General features: G+C 34.5%; 1 protein-coding gene across 1 annotated transcript; it reads right to left on the minus strand.

The window, feature by feature from the left end:
* Positions 1–1,320: 1,320 nt before the first annotated feature.
* Positions 1,321–22,722, minus strand: klf5l (Kruppel like factor 5 like). The gene is made up of 4 exons (XM_056446087.1): positions 22,434–22,722; positions 14,020–14,815; positions 13,847–13,906; positions 1,321–2,580 (listed from the first exon to the last, which is right to left on the minus strand). Exons 1-4 carry the CDS (start codon positions 22,662–22,664, stop codon positions 2,402–2,404), a joined length of 1,266 nt encoding a protein of 421 aa, XP_056302062.1. The 5' UTR covers positions 22,665–22,722; the 3' UTR covers positions 1,321–2,401.
* Between the last annotated feature and the right edge of the window lie 1,491 nt (positions 22,723–24,213).

The following is a 24,213-nucleotide window of genomic DNA, read 5'->3' on the forward strand; positions in this document are numbered from 1 at the left end:
ATTGAAAGGTGACCCACAAAGTATTCCTTCCACTGTCCGACAACATTCCCAGTCGAGGTCAATGCTTCCCACAACAGTTGGTCTTGAACACTTCTAAGGCACAATTTTTTTTCTTCTGCAACTGCCCGGCCTGTAATATGCTTGGCCTGTCCATATCCATCATATATACATAAATATAAATATAAAGATATTTCAATAGTTCACACTTAGCTGATGATTGGTAATAAGCTTGTTTGGCATGCTGTCCCAGGAAAGAGCTTATGAGATCCTCGAGCCCTGGGCTCCCTCCCATTAGCAGGGCAAGAGGGGAGTTTGAGCTCAGGTAGATCTCAATGAACTCCCCCGACTTATTTCTGGCTAATGACAGATGAAGAGATGGCTAAGGAGAGCTATACGGCTTGCTAAGAGCTTGACTATGATGCCAATTTGGTAGGCTCAATTTACTTAGGTTGCGTGTTTTTTGGACTGTGGGAGGAAACCAGAGAACCCGGGGAAAACCTACATGAGCACAGGAAGAACAAGCAAACTCTGCACAGAAATGTTGACTGGTTTAATAGGGACTTTAAACCAGAGGCATTCTTGCTGTGAGGCAACAGTGCTGATCACTGGGCCACTGTGTCACCCATCTAGAGAGGAGGAGTAGGGTATTCTTCAAGATGAAGATACCGACATAAGAAACTCTGGTTATTTAGAGTGAGTTAGGAATCATCACATTGGTGAATGCGGGACCAGCTGTGGACAATCATAAGCATGTGATCCTCTCGAAATTAGTTTATATATAATCTTATGGTTATAGAAATATAAAAAATATTTACACATTTAAACCTGTGTTTGTAAATATTACTATAAAATGGTCAGCTTTTTTTGCATTGGTTTACATTGTATGCCCCTAAGTGTGTCATAAAACAATGCGCAATTCGCCATGACATAGTTTCCCATTCTTTAAGTAAGGCAGTTAAATATACTTTAAAAGCACATAATAAGCATATTTAAGTAAATGTAGTTGGTTGCTACCCACCTAGGGGCTCAGTGGCTCTGAGTCAAGGTTAGAGCAATAATTAACTCAGACTAAAGTTAATCAATCCGTTTTTAATACTTCACTAGCTTTAAAAGTAGATTCCTGTTGTCTATTATAAATACATAAATGCATGAGCAAGTCTGCCTTATATAGTTCCGAGGAACATTGTCCCTCATAAACATAACAAGGCTATCATGGAAATATCTGCAACCATCACCTAAGTATTAACCAGATATTCAAATGACATTCCACCAAGGACCTTAGCATAGATACTACAACTATTGACAAGAAACTTCAACACATAATGTGATGATTCTTTTATTTTCAAAAATGTATTCAAGCAAGTACATACAAAATGTTAAACCGATCACATCATCTACAATGCTTAATTCACCCCCATTCAAGACAAAAAAAATCCCATTTGTTCATAAAACGATCAGCTTCAAAGTGAATAATATTTACATGTAGTAAACTTTAACTACATTATGTACAGTATATTTTGATCCATCAGAGTTCTCTTTATAAGTGAGGGACGAGCACACAGATCAAGAGAATTTGAGAACTTTTAAGCGTTTATAAACTGCGCTCGCTACTCTTCATAGAACCCAATATAGGTCTCAACGGCAAATGCTATGATTTCCACAAGGAATAGTTTGTTCTTGGTAATTGTGAGGGAAGAAAAACGTTCATATATCTTCATTTTTTGTAAGTCTGATGTGATAAATGCTGCATTTTATTGTTCATAAGTGTGAAACACAGCTAGTTTTCTTCTGGAGATTTGGCACACATGCTCAAATGTCAGCTCTTTTGTTTCATCCATCAGCCTTTTCATACAAAAAGCTGAAATGTCAAACAGACGACCTGAGCGCTACTTTTTTCTTCTATTAAACAGTCTCATAAAGATCTGTATCCAAGGACTGTGAGATCAGCAAACATTAGGATTGCTACTTTTTTATCGTAGCATGTTACTCGAAAGCAAACAACTTTCATCTAGGGGGGAAATTCCATATAAATATTACAGCGGTGGTCAAAATTAACAATTAACCATTACCTTGGAATTAAAGCAAACTTTACATTTCAAGTTATAAGGAAGACACTCATATTTCCGAAGGAACATTTTCAAATTGAGTCAGACAAAGTGGATGGAGGTCAAGTATAAAACTCATATAGACATACACAAATAGAAAACATATGTACAGTAATATACATTCTGTGGTGGAACTCTTTGAAAGTGTTGTGATGTCCATTACTCTTCATGACAATCTTTATGAAGTTTGGAGTGCTGGGTTCGTCAGAGTTGTCTTTAGTTTGATCTTCGAGTGACTGTGAAATATTTAGAACATTAAAACAGTATAAAAGTTGAAAACAAGGAGATGAAGTCCATTAATTCTGGTGGCGTTTCATGTGTAGTGCCAGATGGTCTGAACGAGAGAAGCAGCGACTGCAGGCGATGCACTTGAAGGGTTTGGCGCCGGTGTGTTTGCGGTAATGCCGCGTCAGTTCATCCGAGCGGGCGAAGCGCCAGTCACATCCTTCCCAGCTGCATCGGTAGGGCTTCTCACCTACAAAAAAAGGACAAAAATTTAGATCATAGTTTAATTTATGCTTAAAAAGTGATGCAAAAAACTTTGAAGAAAATATGCGTATACCCAGATGACAGCAAATGTTCCCAGAATTTTAGCGAACATTTTAAAAGGGCTCTTTCAAAGTTACTTGAATATTATGTAAGTCAGTGTTTCTCAACCACATTCCAGGAGGACCACTAATGCTGAATGTTTCTCATGTGTCTCCTTTGTCTGTCACACACATTACAGGTCTTTCAGTCTCTGCTAATGAGCTGATGATTGGAATCAGGTGTGTTTGGTTAAAGAGACATAGAAAATGTGCAGAGCTGGTGGTCCTCCAGGAACGTGGTTGAGAAACACTGCTTTAAGTAACATTCACTCACTCAAAAAATTATTTTTTTGCTGCTTGTTTAAACTTCTTATTTAAATTAAGCTGAATCAACACAATTCTTGAGATTTATTTGGAACATCTTAAATTGTTTTATGTTCAACCCACTTGAAGTATTTGTGTGGAACCCTGCATTTTTAACAGTGCTTTAAAAATATGCTTGGTTCCACACAATTCCTTTATATTATCCCAACACAAATCGATTAAGTTAACTGAATTGTTTTTACAAATTTAAGTGGGTTGAACATAAAACAGTTACGTTTCCGCCCCCAAAAACACAAGAAATGTGTTGATTTAGCTCATTCACAGATCATTAACATTCACTATTGTTTTCTTATCAAGAATTTGTTCTCTAAGGAACACTCCAGGGCAGCACGATGGCTCTTTGGTTAGAACTGTTGCCTCACAGCAAGAAGGTTGCTGGTTCAAGTCCCAGCTGGGTCAGTTGGCATTTCTCTGTGGAGTTTGCATTTTTACTCCGTGTTCGTGTGGGTTTCCACCGGGTTCTTCAGCCCAAAGACATGCAGTATAGGTGAATAGGGAAAGCTAAAATTGTCTGTAGTGTATGTGTGTGTGAATGAGTGAGTATAGGTGTTTCCCAGTACTGGGTTGCAGCCGGAAGGGCATCCACTGTGTAAAACATATGCTGAATAAGTTGGCGGTTCATTCTGCTGTGGCGACCACTGATTAATAAATGGATTAAGCTGAAGGAAAATGAATGAATGGAGTTTTTTTTTTATAAAAGGCTTTTTATAAATTTATAGAGTAAACCGGTTGAGTTTTACCATTTTTGAATCCATTCAGGCAAACTTAGAAGAGTCAAGATTTTAACTGGAAAAATTTCAAAATTCAAAAACACAACATTTTTGAGCAAGATGCTAATGGTCTAATCTGATTCAATGTTTTATGCTAAGCTAAGTTAAAAGTACTCCCGCTAGACCCAGAGATCAGCTGATTGGAATTAAAAATGATAAAACTCAATAGTTTAACTCTGGGGGAGTTGTAAAATGAGCATATGGAGTTTTTCTTTAAAACAGACTCCACACCAGTCAAACACATATTTGAGTGATGATGGTTTGTTTAAAACTAGCAGTTATACAAGTTTTGTTCATTATAAGCCAATACAATTATAGTATTTGAATGTAATGTATTGGTAATTTTTAAAAGTATAAACTGTAGATTCATCAAAAAAAAAAAGCTAAAAATGAAAATCATTGTTTAATCATGGTTGATAAAATCCAGTTTTATTCAGTGATTAATTGCTCTATTTATGATTTAAGAAAATAGCGGAACTTCTTAAGAAGATGTTGGTAAATGAGGCCCACTATTTATACATTGTTATGGAATGTTTTTTTTTTTTTTTTTTAAAACATTATTAAATTAAAAAAAAAAATGCTACTACTTGTTTTTTATTAGTTACTGCTATTTAAAAGCAACATTCCCCTAATGTTTGAAAATATTTGACATTTATTCACATAATCAAAATAAGAAAAGTGAAAGTTTTTCCAAGAATATTCCAAAATAATAATTTCGTAATTTAATAGGATCCTTAGCGAAAAAAATTCATGAAACATATTTTTTGTTAGATGGGAAAACTGCAGGCATCACGATATGTGTACTTATGCACAATTCTATTTTGTTTTAAAATATAAATAATGTCAAGCTCAAAATTATTCATACCTTTATTGACTTTACAGTTACTTTTATTCAATCATCAGTTTTTTTTTTGACATTAAATGACTTCTCCCAGAAAATAACAAGATGCTGAACAAGAGGCATCACTGTATAAAAAACATAATTTATTTACATCTGAACAAAAAGTTTAAGTCAGAATTTACCAGGGGTTTAAACAATTTTAGGCTTGACTGTAGTGTCTTTACATTGAAAAAAAAGAATTGCACTTTATAAAAAACTAAAACATGAGGATACTTGTCGGATACTCCCTGCACTCAACTATCATAGCTTTTAATTACATGGTGGAAGGGGCAGAACTTATAAATATCTTATAAATATATAGAACTTCTATGTGAGACTGCTTTGAAACAGTCTACATTGTAAAAGAGTAATAGAAATAACAATGAATTGAACTGAATCATTTGGGCCACAACTAGTGAACTTCAAGTTTAGTGACAAATTTAATAAGTTTAATCCAAGGCTGTTTCAAAGTCGAGCTTGAACATATTTTAGTGTGTATCATGAGGCTTTTAAATGGCAGTTATAGAGGAATTAGACATGTATGTGCTTGTGGTTTGGAGAGTAATACAACTCCCATGAGTAAACACGGAAGTCATTTCCATGGCGCTTAGCGCACACTGATAAGATCTGACATTGTGAGGTTTGCCACAGCACTGAATCCTGAAAAGCCACGTTCAGTGTTGAAAAAGATAATGGTCATTTAACTCATGTGTCTTTAAACATTGGAAAATACCACTACAAAAAAATTGACACCATATAACATTATGGTTATACTTGCAGAGAAAAATAGAAAGAGAACGGCGTAAGAAGATTTGTTTATATTTATTTATTACTTATAAGATCTTACGCAACCAAAGTCCACCTTCTGATTATGATGTGTCATAAATATTTCTGACTAAGCAAGATTCATATATATATATTTTAAGTTGTCTCTAAAAAAACCTTAAGTGTGTTGATTCAACTCAAAAAAGTTTTAACAAGCAGCAAAAGTATAATTTTCAGTGTGTATATATATATTTATATATTTATATATCTATATATATATATATATATATATATCTATCTATATATATATATATATATATATATATATATATATATATATATATATATATATATATATATATATATATATATATATATATATATATATATATATATATATCTCTCTCTCTATATATATATATATATATATATATATATATATATATATATATATATATATATATCTATATAGATATATATATATATATCTATATAGATATATATATATATATATATATATATATATATATATATATATATATATATATATATATATATATATATATATACACACTGAAAATTATACTTTTGCTGCTTCTTAAGGATTTTTTTTTAGAGACAACTTAACTGTTTTATGTTCAATCCACTTAAATTAAGTGAAATTTTACAAATCAGTTTTGAGAGGAGCATGTGATATGATTGATCACTGCTGGTCTCTCATCCGTAATCAGCAATAGTCCAAACAGACTGATCCAAGCCTACTAAAAAAAGATAAGTTCTACGTTTTGGAAGAATTCCCCCTTCCACCCCATCTCCTCTTTTTCCAGGGGGAGCTCTCGAGACATACCTGATATTGGACCCCCTTACATGCTAAATGACCAGGCGGGAGCCGTAGGCTCAATTATCTCCGAGCTCAGGGTCTCTCCTGGGACAGCATGCCAACCTGCTAATAGCGTCTGGCAATATCTAAGTGTGAACTCTTGAAAGAAAAGATTTAGTTAACTTAATCTTTTTGTGTTGGAACAACATGAAGGAATTGTGTGTAACAAGTGTTTTTTATTACTATTCAGAAGTTTTACATGTATTTGATAAAAACTACACTAAAACATTAATATGATTTAATTTATTGTAATATATATAAATATAAAAAAGAAATGTACGTCTTTCACATGGTCCTTCAGAAATCATTCTAGTATACGTACTAATTCTAGTAATTTTTTGCACATATAGTGATTAATACACTGCAAAAATGCTCAAACATCCAATAAATTTTTAAATCAAGAAGCATTTTTTGGAAAAGTAAAAAATAAAGTCAAAATTAAGAGTTTTCCCTTAAAACAAGCAAAATAATCATGTTTTCAAGTTGAAGCAAAAATATTTTGCTTACTCCACCACTGGCAGATAATTTAGCTTGTTTAAAAAAAAGAATCTGAATTTTAACATTATTTCCAGAAACCAAACAGTATTTTTATTTGCCTAGAAAATACTTTTTGATTTTGAAATTTGTAGATATTTGGACCAGAAAGAAGACCAAAACATGATGTAAGAAAAGCTTTGCAGTGTATTATCAAATATTAAAAAGATACTTTATCATATTATGTGTATATTTGATCATTTTATGTTTATATTTTGTCGTTTGATCATATTATTTGTGCTGCTTTTTTTTTTTAGAAATATAAAAAGAACAGATGTTTTACTTCATGAAACCATTTTCTACAACATAAATGTCTTGATTGTCATTTAATTAATCAATAAAATGCATACTTGCCGAATAAAAGATTGTTCATTTACCATAGTACTTCATCCACTGACATTTGAAATGGCCAAAGTCATCAATTTTCATTTGCCCCCTTATTATAGTCCAACAAGCACTAGTTTTCTGTAAGAGCTGTTTAAGCACATGACATCAAGCAGTAATTGTTGTTTTGAAATATCATGTTGCAGTTCAACCTACTAGCTTTACCACAGTGAAACTACACAGCTCTCAAATTTGGGGAGAAAAAAGGAAAGCACAAATCTGACTCTTTGACTGAGAGCTGCCTCTTTTAGCTTAGCATTCATCATCCCTCCTCTTTTTCTAAACATGAAAGTCAGAGATGAACAAATGTCTTCCTAACAACCTGACAATAGACTCCAATAGCTCAGGGTCTCAAACGAGCTAATGCCCCCCGTCAAACACTTCAGCTTGACGATGTCTATGTTTAAGGGCCAACAAGTTCAAACAGCCATATTATTTGGTTAGCTGGATGTTGCACAATGGCTAATCTCTTTTAATCTGCACACACACTCACAGAGTGCTTATAAAGATATAAAAATGTGGATGTTGAACAATTCAGCATCAATACAGTTTTATGAAGCAGCATTGGGTGTAATTTGTTAATATACGTATATGTAGATTAATTAGATTACTTTTCAGCAGAAAAAGTAAAATAAGGGATTACTTTTAATTTTTAGGTCATTTTATTAGTTACTTATAGTTAGGGCCAGATGGAATCTGTGAAAATATTTTGCTATTTCTGTGCAGAATTTTGTAAAATATCTGCGGATTTATGCGGAATGATTTTAGGAGTAGTGTAACTAAAAACATAATATATGAAATAAAAAATAATATGTTTTTAACTTTTATTTAATGCAAATCCAATTAGATAAACTTATTTGGTAAACAATTTTTGTAATACAATTTATTACAACTATTAGTCAATAATATTACTGAAATTAATTTAAAAACTGAATAAATATAAAATTTACACAAATTTACACAAGTAAATAAATAGACTCAATACCTAAGTTTCCATCCAAAGATGCAAATTAAATTTATGTGCATTACTGAAATATAGCATAAAAACATGTGAATAAAGCAGCATTTCTATCCAATGAGTCAAAGAGAACAAAATCCTCACTTCCTGATTAACTGCCACTAAATATCAACAAAACAGAATAAAAACAGAATTTAAAGCAGTAGAAGCTGTGTGAATCTTTTCTTTATTCAATAAATCACTTGCGCCTCAAAAGGTAATGCCGAAACGCAATGACCATGTGGTGGCGTTTGAAGGCGTGAAACGCGGAGCACAGACACTTTTGATTCTGAAGGTTTTTAATAATACAGTGCATTCAGAAAGTATTCATAGCGCTTTACTTTTTCCACATTTTTTATTTTACAGCTAGGCATGTGACGATAACCATTTTCAAAGTATACTGCGGTTTGGAAAAGTCAAGGTTTTAAAAAATTAAACTTGTAATTTTTCAGGGTTTTTTATTTTAATAAATTCGAAACAATTTCAAAACATCTTTTTTCACATTGTCATTATGGGGTATTGTGTGTAGAATTTTGAGGAAATAAATGAATTTAATCCATTTTGGAATTAGCCTGTAAAAAAAAAATGTGGAAAAAGAGAAGCGCTATGAATGCTTTCTGGATGCACTGGATAATAACACTAATACTGAAACAGTTAAGGCGTTTCAGAATGACCAAAACAACATTTCAGATGTTTTACAGTGGGGTCAGCCTGCTGGTTTGTCCATTCACACACATTTTTATTATCACATGATCTCTTATAACAAACCACATGACTTTTTTTAATGCGCATACTGGGATTTGTTTGGTAAAAGTGTTTCCATCGTAGTTTATGTGCATCTTTTCCTATCGTAAAAAAAGTTTATCCTACTCAGTTATGAGCATATGTTTTTAATGCGTATCTTCAATCTTTCCATCAAATGTTTTTTATACACATTTCCAAAATGTGCATAAAAAGAGGTGGAAGGAAACGTAGCTAATGATTGGCTAAAGATCTGCGTAAATCTGCAGATTTCTGTGCGCAAATTCTGAGTGGGCTTATTTGTAATGTACTTGCTTAAATACTGTACATAAACTCAATAATTCGTTGTAAATTAATTAGTTCTATTATTTCATTTTTCAACTAAAAAACATTTATCATTTCTCAAGAAGATTGCGCATACTTATGAAAATATTATTGAAAATATAGATTATGACAATGTAAGGTATAAATTCATAGAAGTAGAGTAATTGTAATTATATTTTGGGACAAGATGAAGGAATTAAGTTAACTTAATAGAGGATTGAACATAAAACAATTAAGCCCCCCCCCCCCCCCCCCCCACCAAAAAAAAAATCAAGAATTGTGTTGTTTCATCTCATTTTAACTAAGTAATTTGAACAAACAGCAAATGCCATTTTTTGTGTGTATTTATTCTAAGTAAATAAATTACTTATTGAGTAGCTAAGTTACTTTTCAGTCAAAGTACTTAGAAAACTAATTGAAATACAATTGTAATGACGTAATTACTAATTAACTACTTTTTTTTAAAGTAACTTACTGAACACTGTTAAGAACAGCATTTAGTATATTTATAATTTTAATTAAAAAAAGGTTTCACAAAAAATCACTAAGGATGTGAATCAAATGCTAATATCACTAATCACCCACAGGGTGCCCATAAAACAGCACTGTAAGGTGTTTATCAATGAGTTCTGTTTGAGGAAGGTGTGCGACAAGCTCCATTACTAAGATAATACAGAGCTTTCACAAACACAAAAACAAATCATCATGGGTGTTGTGAAAGCTAAAGTTTTCAATGAAGGACAACGTTAGTATGTTCAGATGTGCTCCAGCAAAGTAGCAGCTTGTTTTTCAATAGAATAGCCCTACACAGCCAACAACAAGTTTCGCAGGCTTGTATTTAATTGCTTTGCTCGAGCACATCTAGAACATCCTGACATACTATATAGTTTTTTGATCTCATGAATAGAACATATCATTCCTAAAGACATCAAAATTACACGTCTTATCGACCTGATCTGGCTTTCATCTGTCAGCACGGAATGTTCTGGAGCTATTAAAACTGTTGTTTGACAGCTTTCAGTTTGGAGAGATCATTACCAACCCCCAACTGATGTCTTTTGAAATGCAACTCCACACCAAGTCCACCTGAGGAATGACTAGCTGACCTGTGACAACATAAACATGGCATTGCTGATGGAAAGAGGCTGAAACAACGCCGGTCAAATTGGTCAAAGATTATATTATGTGACTTCTTGCATCACTTTAAGTTTTATCTGAACATTTACTTTTTATGTACTTGCTAGCGATTTGGAACTTAACGGGCAGATTTTAATGACAGCTTGCACCAGCACAAACCCTCTTTTGGTGTTTTATACGTATATGTAGAAGTTTCCCTTTCAGATTCAACATTTTTGAGAGTTGAAATGAAATGTGAAATATGATTTAATGAATGTTACACTCCAAAAAATCATTTCCTCCTTGTCCAAATTACTTTTTTTCATAAGATTAGCTGAAATTAGCTTCTTGGGATTTTTTTGGGACAACTTAATTGTTTTATGTTCAATCAATTTAAATTTAAGTTAACTTAATTGATTTGTGTAGGGACAAGATGAATGAATTGTGTGTAACCCTGCATTTTTTACAGTGTATAAAAATTTCACTGGTGTTGTACCATTATTTAACAGATGGAAAAGAAAGCACGTTTTAACACAATTTGTTGTTAGCATATGTGTTATTAGTAGATTTCGCACTTTCATTAATTTGGCTTTAAATGTCCGGTGAGTGACATTAAATGTGAAATTGGAATAATTCTGACGTATAAGCTGTAGTCTGTTATCCAAATTAAAACTTTCCACAGACAAATAATTTATTATGTTTTGTATTAAGCAGAAAATTTATTTAGTGTACCTGATTAATGGAATTATTCATAAAAAACCTAAATAAACATTCATGTTCCATGATGATAGAGAATTAAATTATTATGATTATTAATCATTTAATTATTAGATTTTTTAAATAATTGATAGCACAAAAAAACATTGTGACCTTTAATTATAATGGATTAAGCCAGAGACGAAAATGTTGCTTAATTTAGTGCAATTAGTGACTTTAGTTTTTATATGATAATTAGTTACTCTAATTATTTAGTTTAAAACAAAAATAAATGAGAAATTAAAAATATTGTTTTATTTGTTTGTGGTGTGAGATGAAAATCAGTGATATTTCACGTATTCATGCCCTTTAAAATATTCTAATAAAATATTTTCTTTATGAAATATTTGTATGCTTTTACATTTTAGAGTGACTTTGCCATTCTTTGTCTCAGGTCTAACAATGGCTCTTAAAGGGATAATTAGCCCAAAAATGAAAATTCTGTCATTATTTACTCCACTTATCCCTTCACTTATTCCAAACCTGTTTGAGTTTCTTTCTTCTGTTGAATACAGAAGAAACTACAAACCATTAGCTATTGACTTGCATAGCATTTTTCACACTTTAAATGCCAATAACTACCAGTTTCCAATATTTTTTTTTAAATATTTTTGTGTTCAACAGAAAAGACCCAGCCAATAACATTTTGGAAACACTTGAGGGTGATTAAATTGTCTTAAAATAGTAAAATCACAATGTTTATTGCACTGCTGCAACGTCTACTGAGTTTCCCCACACACATGGGAACATACGTTTTGTATAAGACTAAACAGAGTTACACAGATACCTCTAGGGCTCCAATGAGTGACAACAATAATGATACCTCAGGCTAAAGGGAATCCCTCTGCACTCTCAGAGACGAAGACCACCCCAAAAATTCTTAGAAAAGACCAAAGGAGGAGGTAACAAGGTGCATTTATCAGCTTAACGTCATGCGATAAAAATTGCGCTTCTTGGTGTCAGGATGAAAGATTTCGGTTTCGTTCTAAAGTGTTCAAGGATTGCAGTGGGTTTCATCTTACGTAGAGCTGAACACACTGAAACTGCCAAGTTCTTTTCTCCCGGCGGTGCACTCCTCCCCCCTGAACACAGACAGAAAAAGCAGGAGGAACAGGTTTTTCCTCCGTCACTTTGGCGATTTCCCCCTCGGGAAAGCATGCAGGGCTTGTACAGGCATGCAGCCACAATGTGTATAAAAGCATGAAAGAGAGTCAATTAATCTCTCCCTCCACCCTGTTCACTGTCTTTCTACATCTCTTGTCCTTAGGCTGTCATCTCTGAGCTGTTGCTGCATTTGTAGCTTCAGTGTTGATGGTACACTGCGTCTGGTCAAGTGGTAGCAACTGAAGCTAGTGCTAATGTTAGTTAACCTGCCAACATGTTATTACACACTTTCGCTTTCCTTAAGAACAGAAAAGCAAAAGCTTTGAATATACTTGGCGTTCTTTTATATGCAGTTACAATTCATTATTCTGGTCCGAGTGTTTCTGAAAATGCTGATCTACTGGGACTGACAAGAACAGCTTTGAGGATGTGTAAAACTTATGGAGAATAACAACGAAAAGAGAAAATATTCAGTGAGTGTCAGTTGGTAAGTGAAAATGCCTTGTTGTTGATGGAGGTCATGGGAAAATAGCCAAACTGGTTTAGCTAAAAGAAAGGCAACAACAACTCAAATAACCACTTGTTACCACCAAGGTATGCAGAAGATGATCTCTGAACACACAACTTGTAAAATCTTAAAGCAGATGAGCTACAGCAGAAAACCATACCAGTGTCTGCAAACAAAAGCAAACTGAGACTACAGTTCACACATGATCACCCAGATTTGACAACAGAAGACTAGGAAGACTATACCAAATAGATTAATTCTGTCTTGTATCAACAATTCAGGCTGGTAGTGCTTGAGTAATCATGTGGGGAATATTTTCTTGAGCACCTCAGAACACACGTCATGATTTTGCCGAGTACAATGCGATCCTGGATTAACATTTATGTCGATCCTGAAACATCATTTTTGTTTGAAAATGTAATCCATACCTATTCCCTACCATAAACCCAACCATACCTGTAAATTATTCCTAAATCAATGGGGAATAATTGTTGGATAACAATCATGTGAAGGTGCATAAACCTAACCATAAGCCTAAACTTAACATAAACGGTAAAGGTATCCCTTAATTTTGATTGGCTGATTGGAATGTTGTTTCAGGATCAACTTAGATGAGAAACTTTTTATGGCAGGACTTTTACAAAACAATAACGAGGTTGTAAGTTTTTGAAAACGCAGCCGTTTTCGTGTCTGTGTAAACAACCATAAATAAGAGTCTTTGGATTTGAATGCTCGGTATGTGTTGCCGGAGGTGTGGATTAAAGACAAACAAACAAACATAAACAAAAAAATGGTGGAGTATGAGGTAGTGTTGTTGCTGCATAAGTGTTTGCTACCAAACCATCAACAGAGTGTAGAATTAATGTACTTTACACTACAACCAAGAGCGGATACTCATTATACACACAGAAAAACACATAGTAATTATACACATAGAAATACACATAGTAATTGCACAGAAAGCTGACCAGTACTTTTCCTCAGTTTCTCCTTCCTCTGTGTTCAAAGAATATTAGTTTGAAAAAATAATGACAATTCGATTTCAGGAGTGAGCATGATTCAGTCTCTTACCTGTATGAGTCCTTTGGTGTGCTTTCAAGTGAGAGCTCTTTGTGTAAACTTTGCTGCATCCTGGTACAGAAATAAAAAATGCCCAGATTTTAGTTCACAACATCCCTGATAATCTCTGCTCATCTTCAGGAAGACATGGCAAATCCCAAAATATTTACTGGACCTTCACTAACCTTGGAAGTCACAATGATGAATCCTTCTCTTCTCCAGCTCAGGATTGTTCCGTCGGTTGTACCTGGGCCCTGTGAGGATGCCCTGACCATGGGCCATTATCATGGAGTGAGGGGTCATCTGTCCAACCTTCATTCCGAGTCGGACCTGGTACGGCGGGGGAGGGGCAACAGAGGTAATGAGTTCGGCCTGGTTCTCAGGACTGCCGGGCTGGGAATTGGGGGGTGATGGAGGCAAACTGTGTGGCTGTGGTGAATTGTAGGTGAACGTTTCGGGAATTACAAATTCGGCAGATTGTGTGGTCAAGGCCACAGTGTTCAAGTTGAGCATGGTCCTGCCAGGTGCGCCAATTCCGTTCATTGACTGACTGTGGGAGAAGGTCATAGTGGTGAGGTCGCTACTGCTGACGGGCATCTGGTAGGCTGATGGCTGCTGAGGGCCGATGTGCAGCTCGTCTGTGACTGGTATTTCAGGTTTAATGAAGAGGCTGTTGACCGTCTGGGGCACGCTGAAGACAGAGGTGAATTCGGGGAGTGTCTGAATGCTGCAGGGTTCATCTAATCCTGGCTCTGTTTTGATGTGATGCACTGTGGGTTTGTTTGGGCGGTAAAGGCCCGTGCGAAGGTGTGTGGTGTTGGGCAGGATAACATTGATGTTCAGACTGTAAGGGGCTGGCTTCTCATCTGCAAAATACTCATCTACCACTGAGGCACTTTCCCGGCGGTATTTCTTATCTGTTATGTTTGGGGAAAGTAGGGGGCCGCTCTGGGGCAGATATTTATCCATCTCCATCCGTGTCTGAAACAAACAGAAGAAGATTAATATTTTGAACACTGCTTAAAAATGTTCTTCATTAGTATATATGGTGGCACAAAGAACTTCTGACATTCATTTGTTCATTCATCTTCTTTTTGGCTTAGTCCCTTTATGAATCCGGGGTCACCACAACGCAATGAACCGACATCTTATCCAACATATGTTTAACACAGTTGCCCTTCCAGTTGTTACCCATCACTGGGAAACATTCATATACACTCATTCACACACATACGGACAATTTAGCTTACCCAATTCACCTATACCACATGTTTTTGGACTGGGGGAAACCGGAGCACCTAGAGAAAACCCATGCGAACACGGGCAGAACATGCAAACTCCACACAGAAATGCCAACTGACCCAGCCGGGGTTCGAACCAGAGACCTTCTTGTTGTGAGGCGATTGTGCTATCCACTGCGCCACTGTGCTGCCCGACATTTATTTAATCTTTCTTTAGTAAAAATATTAATCATCAATGAAAATAAAGGCAAAAAATGTTTGCTGTCTACAGCTTGACACAAAGAGAAACTTAACAGAATCTCTGAGCTAATAACGTGACTGAAAACTATGAATGTGCACTCTGATTCACTCATCTAATAAATGAACAGTGAATTATTGTTGATGAAAAAAGATGAGACTAAAATGGAGTAAAAAAAATAACCAACATACATTTTTATTATAATCCACTGCATTGACCAGTTCATTCATTAGATGAGCAGATCAGAGTGTGCAGATATTCAGATACCTTACTGGTGCAGCAGACCTGTCAAGTTCCTGTTTGTGTCAAGCCATTTTCATTGACAAATTAATATTTTTTAATTGATTAAAGAACCCAGAAATGTTTTTTTTCTGTCATGTTCACTCCAAAAATGTATTTGGAGATGGTTTGGTTGTCAAATACTCTCACTTAACCATGGATTAAACATCCAAGCAGGCACAGGACGTCAACATGACGTCAGACTGATGTTGTACCCCAACGTCGTGGGAGGTTGCATTTTGTTTGGAAATCGGGTTGATGTCATAACCCAACATCAGGCCGACGTCAATGTCCAATGTCGAACAGATGTTGCATTTTCCAACGTAACCTAAAACAACAAAATATCAACGTCTGATGATGTTACAGCTTGTGTGGACGTTACCACTATGACATCTATCAAACTTTTTAATTTTGTTGCCATACCTGATGAATAAATGTCAGTATTTGACTTCAATATGACGTTGGTTTAAGATGTTTGCTCGACATTGGATTTTGGTCACTTTCCAACACAACCTAAAATCAACAAAACATCAATGTCATTTCACATCCTTATTGGACGTCAAAATAACATTGTCCTTAGACACTGGCGAACTAAATCTAACCTAAGATTATTGTCTTATGACGTTGTGTGTCTGCTAGGATGTAAAAGGCACGTGATGCCACTGTTTCCACAAAAAAAACAGCTCACACAGAGACGACAACTATTGTTCAATACTACAAGTATTGTTTCCCAAAACATTCACTGGAAACCCATTTTCAAAAGTTTGCATTTTCAGCCCTCCAAAACACAGTTTGCATGTAAACGAATGACCAAAACACAAGTTGTAGAAAAAACTGAAATGTAAATTATTTGTTTGCACGGAAATGTTTTTTTTTTTTTAATAAACTAAATTAACCTTTGTTTTTTGCAGGTAAGTATTTTGTATGTGTGTGTCTTGATAATCAGATTAGCTGCCATAAGTGAGATTTCTGTTCAGCCATTTCGCTCTTGCCACTTCACCACAGCTGTTAAAAATATTGAATTTGAGGTTTGGCAAGAATAATATGTTATTGCGTTTCACAGTTGAAGCTGATTTGTGATTGTAGCGCCTGGTACAAGCAGTAGGAAATCGTTCCCTGCATTCACGCAAAGCCTAGATCAACGAAGCAGCTCTGCAGTGCTTCAATGCAGCACAGAGTAAACAGAAACCTCATAGGTGTGGCAGCCATGAAGCACTGGAACACAAAGCAAAACCAAAACAGTGACATGTGATAGCAAGAGGAGATATGGGCACAAACAATGTACAAAAATAGAACTCTAAAAACGAGTGCACCCTAGAGAACCATTTAGGCGCAACGATGCTGTAAACTCTGGAGACTGATAAATGAGGGCATTTTTCTGATATTAAAGAACCAGATTTACCAAACCAGTCAATTGGCAAGTCAAATGTGTGATGATGAAATGGTTAGCGCATGCAAAAACCTGAACTGCCTTGAACGAAACGTTTCAGGTTAATACAATTGGCAATGACTGCATGTGCTGGTAACCAAAATAATCCTCTAACAAGCCTAGAAACTGATGACATTTTTTTTACCTTTATTTAGCATATTTTTTAAATGCACATTTCACAGCAACCTATGTTTGAATTATTTTATAGTTGAATGAATTTTAGAAAGACTATTTGTTAATGTTGTCATGCTCTTAGAAGTTCACAACCATGTTGGTTCCTGTGTTTTTGTATATAATTTTAAAAATGTTTTATTTTAATACAATTTTACTTGGTTGTGGCATAAAGTTAAAATCAATTACATGTTTTAACTAAAACTTGCATGTGATTGTGTACAATTTGGGGGATTTACCTCCAATTTTATGGCCTGAATTAACGTTTTCCTTATACAATAAGTATTATTTATATATACCTTTACAATAGGTATTATTTAGATATATTTTTGGAGCAAAAAAAACAATCATAGATTTTTTACCATGACTTATAGAAAACAGTAATTTCTAACAACAATTTATATACCCACAAATCAATATATTCAAAGTAAGAATAATTTTTCACATGTTAAATGGCTGTATTTAAAGAGCACAGTGAAGCCTTCTAAATAATCATTTATTCTATTTTTAAATACTTACTGTATAGTGTGCCAGTATCCTTCAAAGTTTTTATCTACCTGTCTCAGCAAAATTGTATTTATTTTAAATATAATAAACCTAAGAACAACATTATTTAATATTTTTACATTTTACACATTAAAACATTAAAGTGGACACTTTACATAGATTTTGGATTTAATATGCTTTCTTTGAATATAAAATCACTTTCCTATTTATACACGTAACAAGCACTGTTGTTAATGTTTCCAAGAAACAGCAATGTCAGATACTTAAACTTATCATTTAAAGGAATTGTATTATTTTAATACGGTCACAGACTTTTCAACTCCACTTTTAACACGCAACTCTCTTTATTGTGGATTTCACTGCAGTCATTATATTTGACAATAAACATTTCAAAAGCGCAATGTCCAGCTGTCTGAAGTGGCAGCTATGTCAACAACGTGGCAGGTATTGTCAAAATGAATTTCCTTGGCAACCCACTGATGTGGTTTCATGTTCAAATATCTTCATCCTTTCAGGTCGAACTCATAGCCAAACGTGTGAGCTCATGTACTTTTTTGCAGCTTTTCATATTGCCGTGGATGAGCCAGGCAATTGTACTCTTAGCGTTAACGTCAACAATTCCACCTTCCCCATCAGGCCAGCTTTGGAAATTTAAGACTAGGTAATTAATGGAAAATAGCTTTCGACTTATCTCCAGACCTGGCAGGAGTGCTGCCCCTGCTCTTAGTGCTGGGCACAAACGGGCCTTGTGTTGTGGTGGTGTTGGCAGAAAGGCAAGTGCCCTTGGCCGTGGCCTCCGCTGGCCTTAGAGAGCCGGTTCTGTTCACTGGGTTTGTGTGAGGAGAATGAACAGCAGCTGAACCCTGGCCCAGCATCTGAGTTAATGATTGCAGAACATTTACAACTGCTCAGTTATGTATTTTAGGGGGACGATAACGGCTGGGAGCCAAGTGAGGCATAAATATAATCTTTGAGATAAATATGCTGGAGTTGCTCAGTATCGAATAAGTCTCACTTTCTCAAATTCATTTATAAGAAGAGACGTTTTGGCCAAAAATACAATTATGTCATCAATTCTAACATATGTTGTCTTTCTTTAGCTGAACACAAAAGATGGTTCCAAATAATAAAAGTCAACAGGAAACCGAGACAACATTTAAATTTTTTTTGTTAAAACATAAATATATTAAGGTTTAGAACAACTTAAAGGTGAGTTAATGATGAGTAAATTGTCATCTCTGGATAGACTATCAAATATATATAAACAATTAGGGCTGCACAATATATTGTTTCAGCATCAATATCGCAATGTGATCTTTCACAATAGTCACATTGCAGGATATGCCAAAGAAATTATACCTTTTGTAAGTTTAATAATAATTATTTTATTTTATTATTATATTTATTGAATTATTTATACAGCAAAGACTATGTACATGTAAATGTGATTATTCAATTACTGTACCTGAAAACTGTTAGATTCCTCTGAAAACCCTAAAACACTTTGTTCACTTTTTCTTTGTTGTATTTATCTGTGCTTGTAGATATTTTATTATATTTTTACACAGATGCACTCCCCTACAGAGTCATCCCAATCAATCTAAATGTATTAATTCTTTCCAATTAGAGATATTTAAGTCATGTGGTGAAGTTGTATTCTTATCACAATATATATCGCAATGCTAGATTTTTCCAATATCGTGCTGCCCTATAAACAATATAGAACACCTGACTATTGATTAGTCAAAAGTCTTATTACAGAAAAACAGTAAAAGATTGCTAAATAATATCTTTAAAAGTTATATTTCACAGCCTATTTCAGCCAAATTTGCCATTTTTTCAAAGGTGACCTATTATGCTGCTTTGTACATAATGTAAAATAAGTGTCTCATGTGTTTGTGAAGTTTTAGCTCAAAATGCCCCACAAATTATGTTTTATAACTGTTTAGAACTGTCCCTTTTAGATTTTGATGCAGATTGTGCTGCTTAGGTGACTTCTGCCTTAAATTCAAATGAGATTTTGCTCTTTTCAAGCAGGGCAGAGCTACAAATGCTTGTGTTTCAGCATAGTGGCAGATTCAAAAATAGGATTAATTTTGATAACTCAGAAAAATGTTGTCAATCAAAACGACAGTGTTTGTCTATCTAAAACTCCACATTTATATCGCTGACATTATCTTCAGCAGGTGAAAAACTCTAATGGCGGTCGGCTGCTTCTCACTCAGGGCAGTCTATGCTAATGAGGGGAAGATTGTCATAATGGGCTTTCCCCTTCTGATGACACATACAAAGGGAGAATGTCATTCAAAGTGTTTCTGCAGACTGTTTTGATCAAGTGTGATTATAAAAAATATAATTAATAAATGTCTACCATTATACGCTGGCTATATTCACACACTTTTGCTACACAACTGTGTTTAAAACCCCTTATAAGAGTGATTTTGCATAATAGTTCTCCTTTAATTGCAACATAAAAAGGACTTTGCTTTTGAAATAATTGTATTTTATGATTAGAAAGGAATTCAGAAAGATGGAGATTTGTCCGCAGATCCCCATAAAATCAGACTGATAGGCTTCTTGTCTGTTTACTGGAGCCATAATGGCACGAATCATTCGAGGGCAGCAGCGAGAGAAAACAAAACCTTTGAGACGAAAATGATCTTTTATGGCTTTGGGGGAAATAGATAACAGTTGTTTTGGCTTTTCAGGACCAGGGAACCAGGGAACCATCTTAACTGCTCTTCAAATGGATATGACTACTGTCTACTGGTTTATGCTAAACGCTGAGTTTACACCAGACAGAAAATTAATGCTAATTACTGCAAGAATGATGCACGACACCGCAAGACGATATGACTCAGAGACAGCCATATCTTTTGATTAGATGTGACAAATCAATCATGCAATTAAGATAATCCTAGATCCAAATGCTTTTAATAGTTTAGCATTATTTTGGCAATCTAATTTAATTTAGGCTGATTCAAATCCATTAATAGCAGGTAATTTTCACAACAATTAATGTTCAAAAGCCCCTATAAGGTCAGCCGTGTCCTTCTCAACGCCAAATACAGGCAAGGAAACATGGCATTGCAAACACCAGGCGGTCTTCAGTACAGCCGACAATCTGCATGTTCCTTGCGGCCATATGAACTTCTGAAGGAGTGCAATGAGGTCATTGACTCAGCCAATCATAAACAAGTGCTGTTCTGGTTAGGCACCCATATGATCAAGCAGAGCTGATTGAGTTTGCCTTTCAGTACCATTCATTTTCAATCATAGTGAACAACAGCTTCAAATATGAATTAAAAATATATATAGCAGATATTAATGGTAATGATGAGACTTTAAAAGCAGTCCAAAGTGCAACTGTTGATTAATAGTCTTTAACTTCAAGCCACAAAATTAGACAACATACATTTGATTAACATTGTCATAAACTGACACAATAAATATATAGGTAATAAAAGTAAATTGTTCTGCTTTTAGGGACACACTTTACAATAACATGTTATTAATGTATTTACTAACATGAATTAACAATGAACAAAAACTGTAAAGCATTTATTAATCATACTGTATTTCAACATTTAGTAATGCATTAGTTAAAGTCCAAATTATGGTTGCTTTAATGCACCGTGGGTTAACATGAGCTAACAATGAAAAACTTTATATTCATTAACTAAGATTAACAAAGATGAATAAACACTGTAATAAATGTATTGTTCATTGTTTGCTCATGCTAGTAAATACATTAACTATCATTAACTAATACATCTGCATTGTAAAGTGTTACCATTTTTAACATTATTTATTATTTGCTTTCTAATGGAGTGTGCCTAATTATATTTTACTATTATGATATACAGAAGATTGTATTAAGGGAAAAAGACATAGCAGATGAAGTATTAATGCCTTCTTTAATGATCTCACATTCACTGAAATAAAGAATTCATAATCAACTTAGTGAGACAAGTATAAGCTATACGAGAGCAATGATGTCCATATTTATTGCAAAATCCATGCAAATTCAATGAGACGATTTATTGTGTAGGCTTCAACACAAAGGTGCATTTAAACAATTTTGCTATCATACATCATAAAACACGATGATCATACGACATCATTAAATATATTATTAGATAATTTTTAAAAGTTATTCTCTTGATAATAACAACTTGTAATATATAAGAAACGTTTTACAGAAACTTAATAACACAATGGTTATTTAATAAATATAGGCTAAACGTGTAGCAATTTATTGGCCATGTACAGTGAAAAAAATTATCATTTACACATTTTTTAAAAGGTAAGTGGTTACAAACAATATATATGGGCTGAATTTAAACAAGAAATTAAGTTAAACACTACTCAATTTAATTTCTTTGTTTAAATTCAGCCGATATAAGTTGTTTGCAACCACCTACCTTAAAAATGTAGCAAATCCAATGAATCTTTTTTCAGTGTAGCCTATGTAAATATATAACATGCACACTTAAAACGAGAACACCTAAAATGATACATTTTATCATATTTTATCAACAATGTGCAGTTATAAATAACCAGACGCTTTCACTGTAGGAATCGACTATTGCATCAGGCTGTAGTACAATCCTTGTTTATTTATTATCTTTTATTTTTGCTACTGGTCAAGCGGTGTTTGTTCTAACATATTTTTTGGCATGAAAGACTTGTATTTTGCAGGTAAAGGTAAACACCACGAAGCACCTGTCATACCTGAGCCATTTCAACCGGGTTTGTTGCGATTCTCACTGCGGGTTTCACGTCCTCGAACACAGACGAGTCCTCCGGCCCATCGGCGCTACACATCCGCACGGGCTTGAGCTGCGTGAAAACCGCTCTCTCTTCAGTATTCGGAGTGCCGACAGCCAGTCCTACACTTGCCATTTCTATACGAATATTATATGAAAATCTGTTTTTTTTTTTTTTTAAATAACGAATAAACATACACGGGATTATTGTAAACGTCCTTGTAGGTACATCCAGGCGCGCGGCGTATCCAAAAACCCTCCCTGTGTCACTCAGGTAGCCTTACCTGTTGTAAAGTATCGCGTAGAAGAAGAGTGACAACTGCCTCAGCCATTCAGAGCGCAGGAAACGGCGCATTGTCCAATCACAGCGTGGGTGGGTGTGGCTCACCTGAAAGGTAAAGCATGGAGGCGTTAACATTCTACACATCCATTATGAAAATTACACTGATGTTATCGTGTTGTAAACAGTTCATTTCTTTGCTCACTATGAAAACGTGCTTTCTTAAGTAGTGAGAAGCATTTATTTGTTTATCAACCAAATTTTTTGATGCCAATGTGAGATGTCAATTAGATGTCATTTTGACATTAATGTAGTCAATTGAAAGCACATCGATTAGCAATTTTGACTTTGCTTTTACTGCAAAGTGTTTCAGAAACACTACTTGTTAAAACTATGTATTTATAGTATTTACTATTTATGAGTTTTTATTTGGAACAGCTTAATTGTTTTATGTTCAATCCACCTAAATTTGCAAAAACAAATAAAGTAACCTAATCAATTTGTGTGAGGACAATATAAAGCATCACGTGGAATCCTGCATTTTTTTACAGTGAAAGTTTGTATTTTTAGGTTACCAAAACAACGCTGTTGTGCAAATGAATACCCAAAGTACATTAAAAGTTTTCGATTTCGTCTTGAAACCATAACATACCCAAGCATTCATTTATTATTGTTGTGTCTGAAGCATATCTCACGCCAAAACACATCAGAATGTGAATCAGTTCCCATCAGATGCCTCACATGAAAGACCAAACCAACCAGTTTTATTTATCTTGATGTATAGATTTGGTAAGTCATTTCACCGCATCACAAATTTTCACAGCAATGTGAAACAAGGATGAGAAAAAAAGTGGTTAGAAACAGGATTGTCAGGATTCCTCCAGTATTGTAAAAGAGCCCAAGGAAAGACAAGGTCAGACAGAAACAGATGTGGTCACTGCAGGTGTCATTGATTAGGGCCAATTTGGAAGGAAATGCAGCTGTGAAAAAGGTCCGATAGGGTAAAGCCACCTGTTGCTGAGTTTACATGTTAGAGTTTTTGCTTCTCAAATGTTATATGATACGATAATTCAGTAAACTTAAAATGCATTCATTATATAGTATATTATGTAATGCAAAAAAGCTTAATAATGTGTAATTATATTAAAAATCCCATTAAAAGAACACCCAAGTGGTACAACTGCTGTTTCGTTTTTATTTGACTGTTTATGGATGGTATGTGAGGAAAGGGATGAACTTGGTGACAGAACAGGCTGTGTAAGACGCTAATTATGATAATTTTACAGCAAAATGGTGGTTGTCACGACTCAATAGCTCACATTTCAGAACATATATTTTTTACCCAATTATCTTACATCACTTTAAACATTCCAGAGCATTCTATGGAAACTCTTACATGATATAAGAGTTAAAGATTAACACATTTTGGCGTCTCCATTGAAGAAAAATCAATAAAAAAATGTTT

Source organism: Danio aesculapii, chromosome 21 (genome assembly GCF_903798145.1).
Source record: "Danio aesculapii chromosome 21, fDanAes4.1, whole genome shotgun sequence".
Classification (NCBI taxonomy): domain Eukaryota; kingdom Metazoa; phylum Chordata; class Actinopteri; order Cypriniformes; family Danionidae; genus Danio; species Danio aesculapii.

Excerpts from the sequence above, each read along its gene's own strand:
- klf5l (XM_056446087.1), bottom strand. The coding sequence starts at position 22,664 with ATGTTTATTCGTTATTTAAAAAAAAAAAAAAACAGATTTTCATATAAT. Across the intron at positions 14,816-22,433 it reads ACCCGGTTGAAATGGCTCAG|ACACGGATGGAGATGGATAA; the intron begins GTATGACAGGTG and ends TGTTTGTTTCAG. Across the intron at positions 2,581-13,846 it reads ACACCAAAGGACTCATACAG|GTGAGAAGCCCTACCGATGC; the intron begins GTAAGAGACTGA and ends CTTTTTTTGTAG.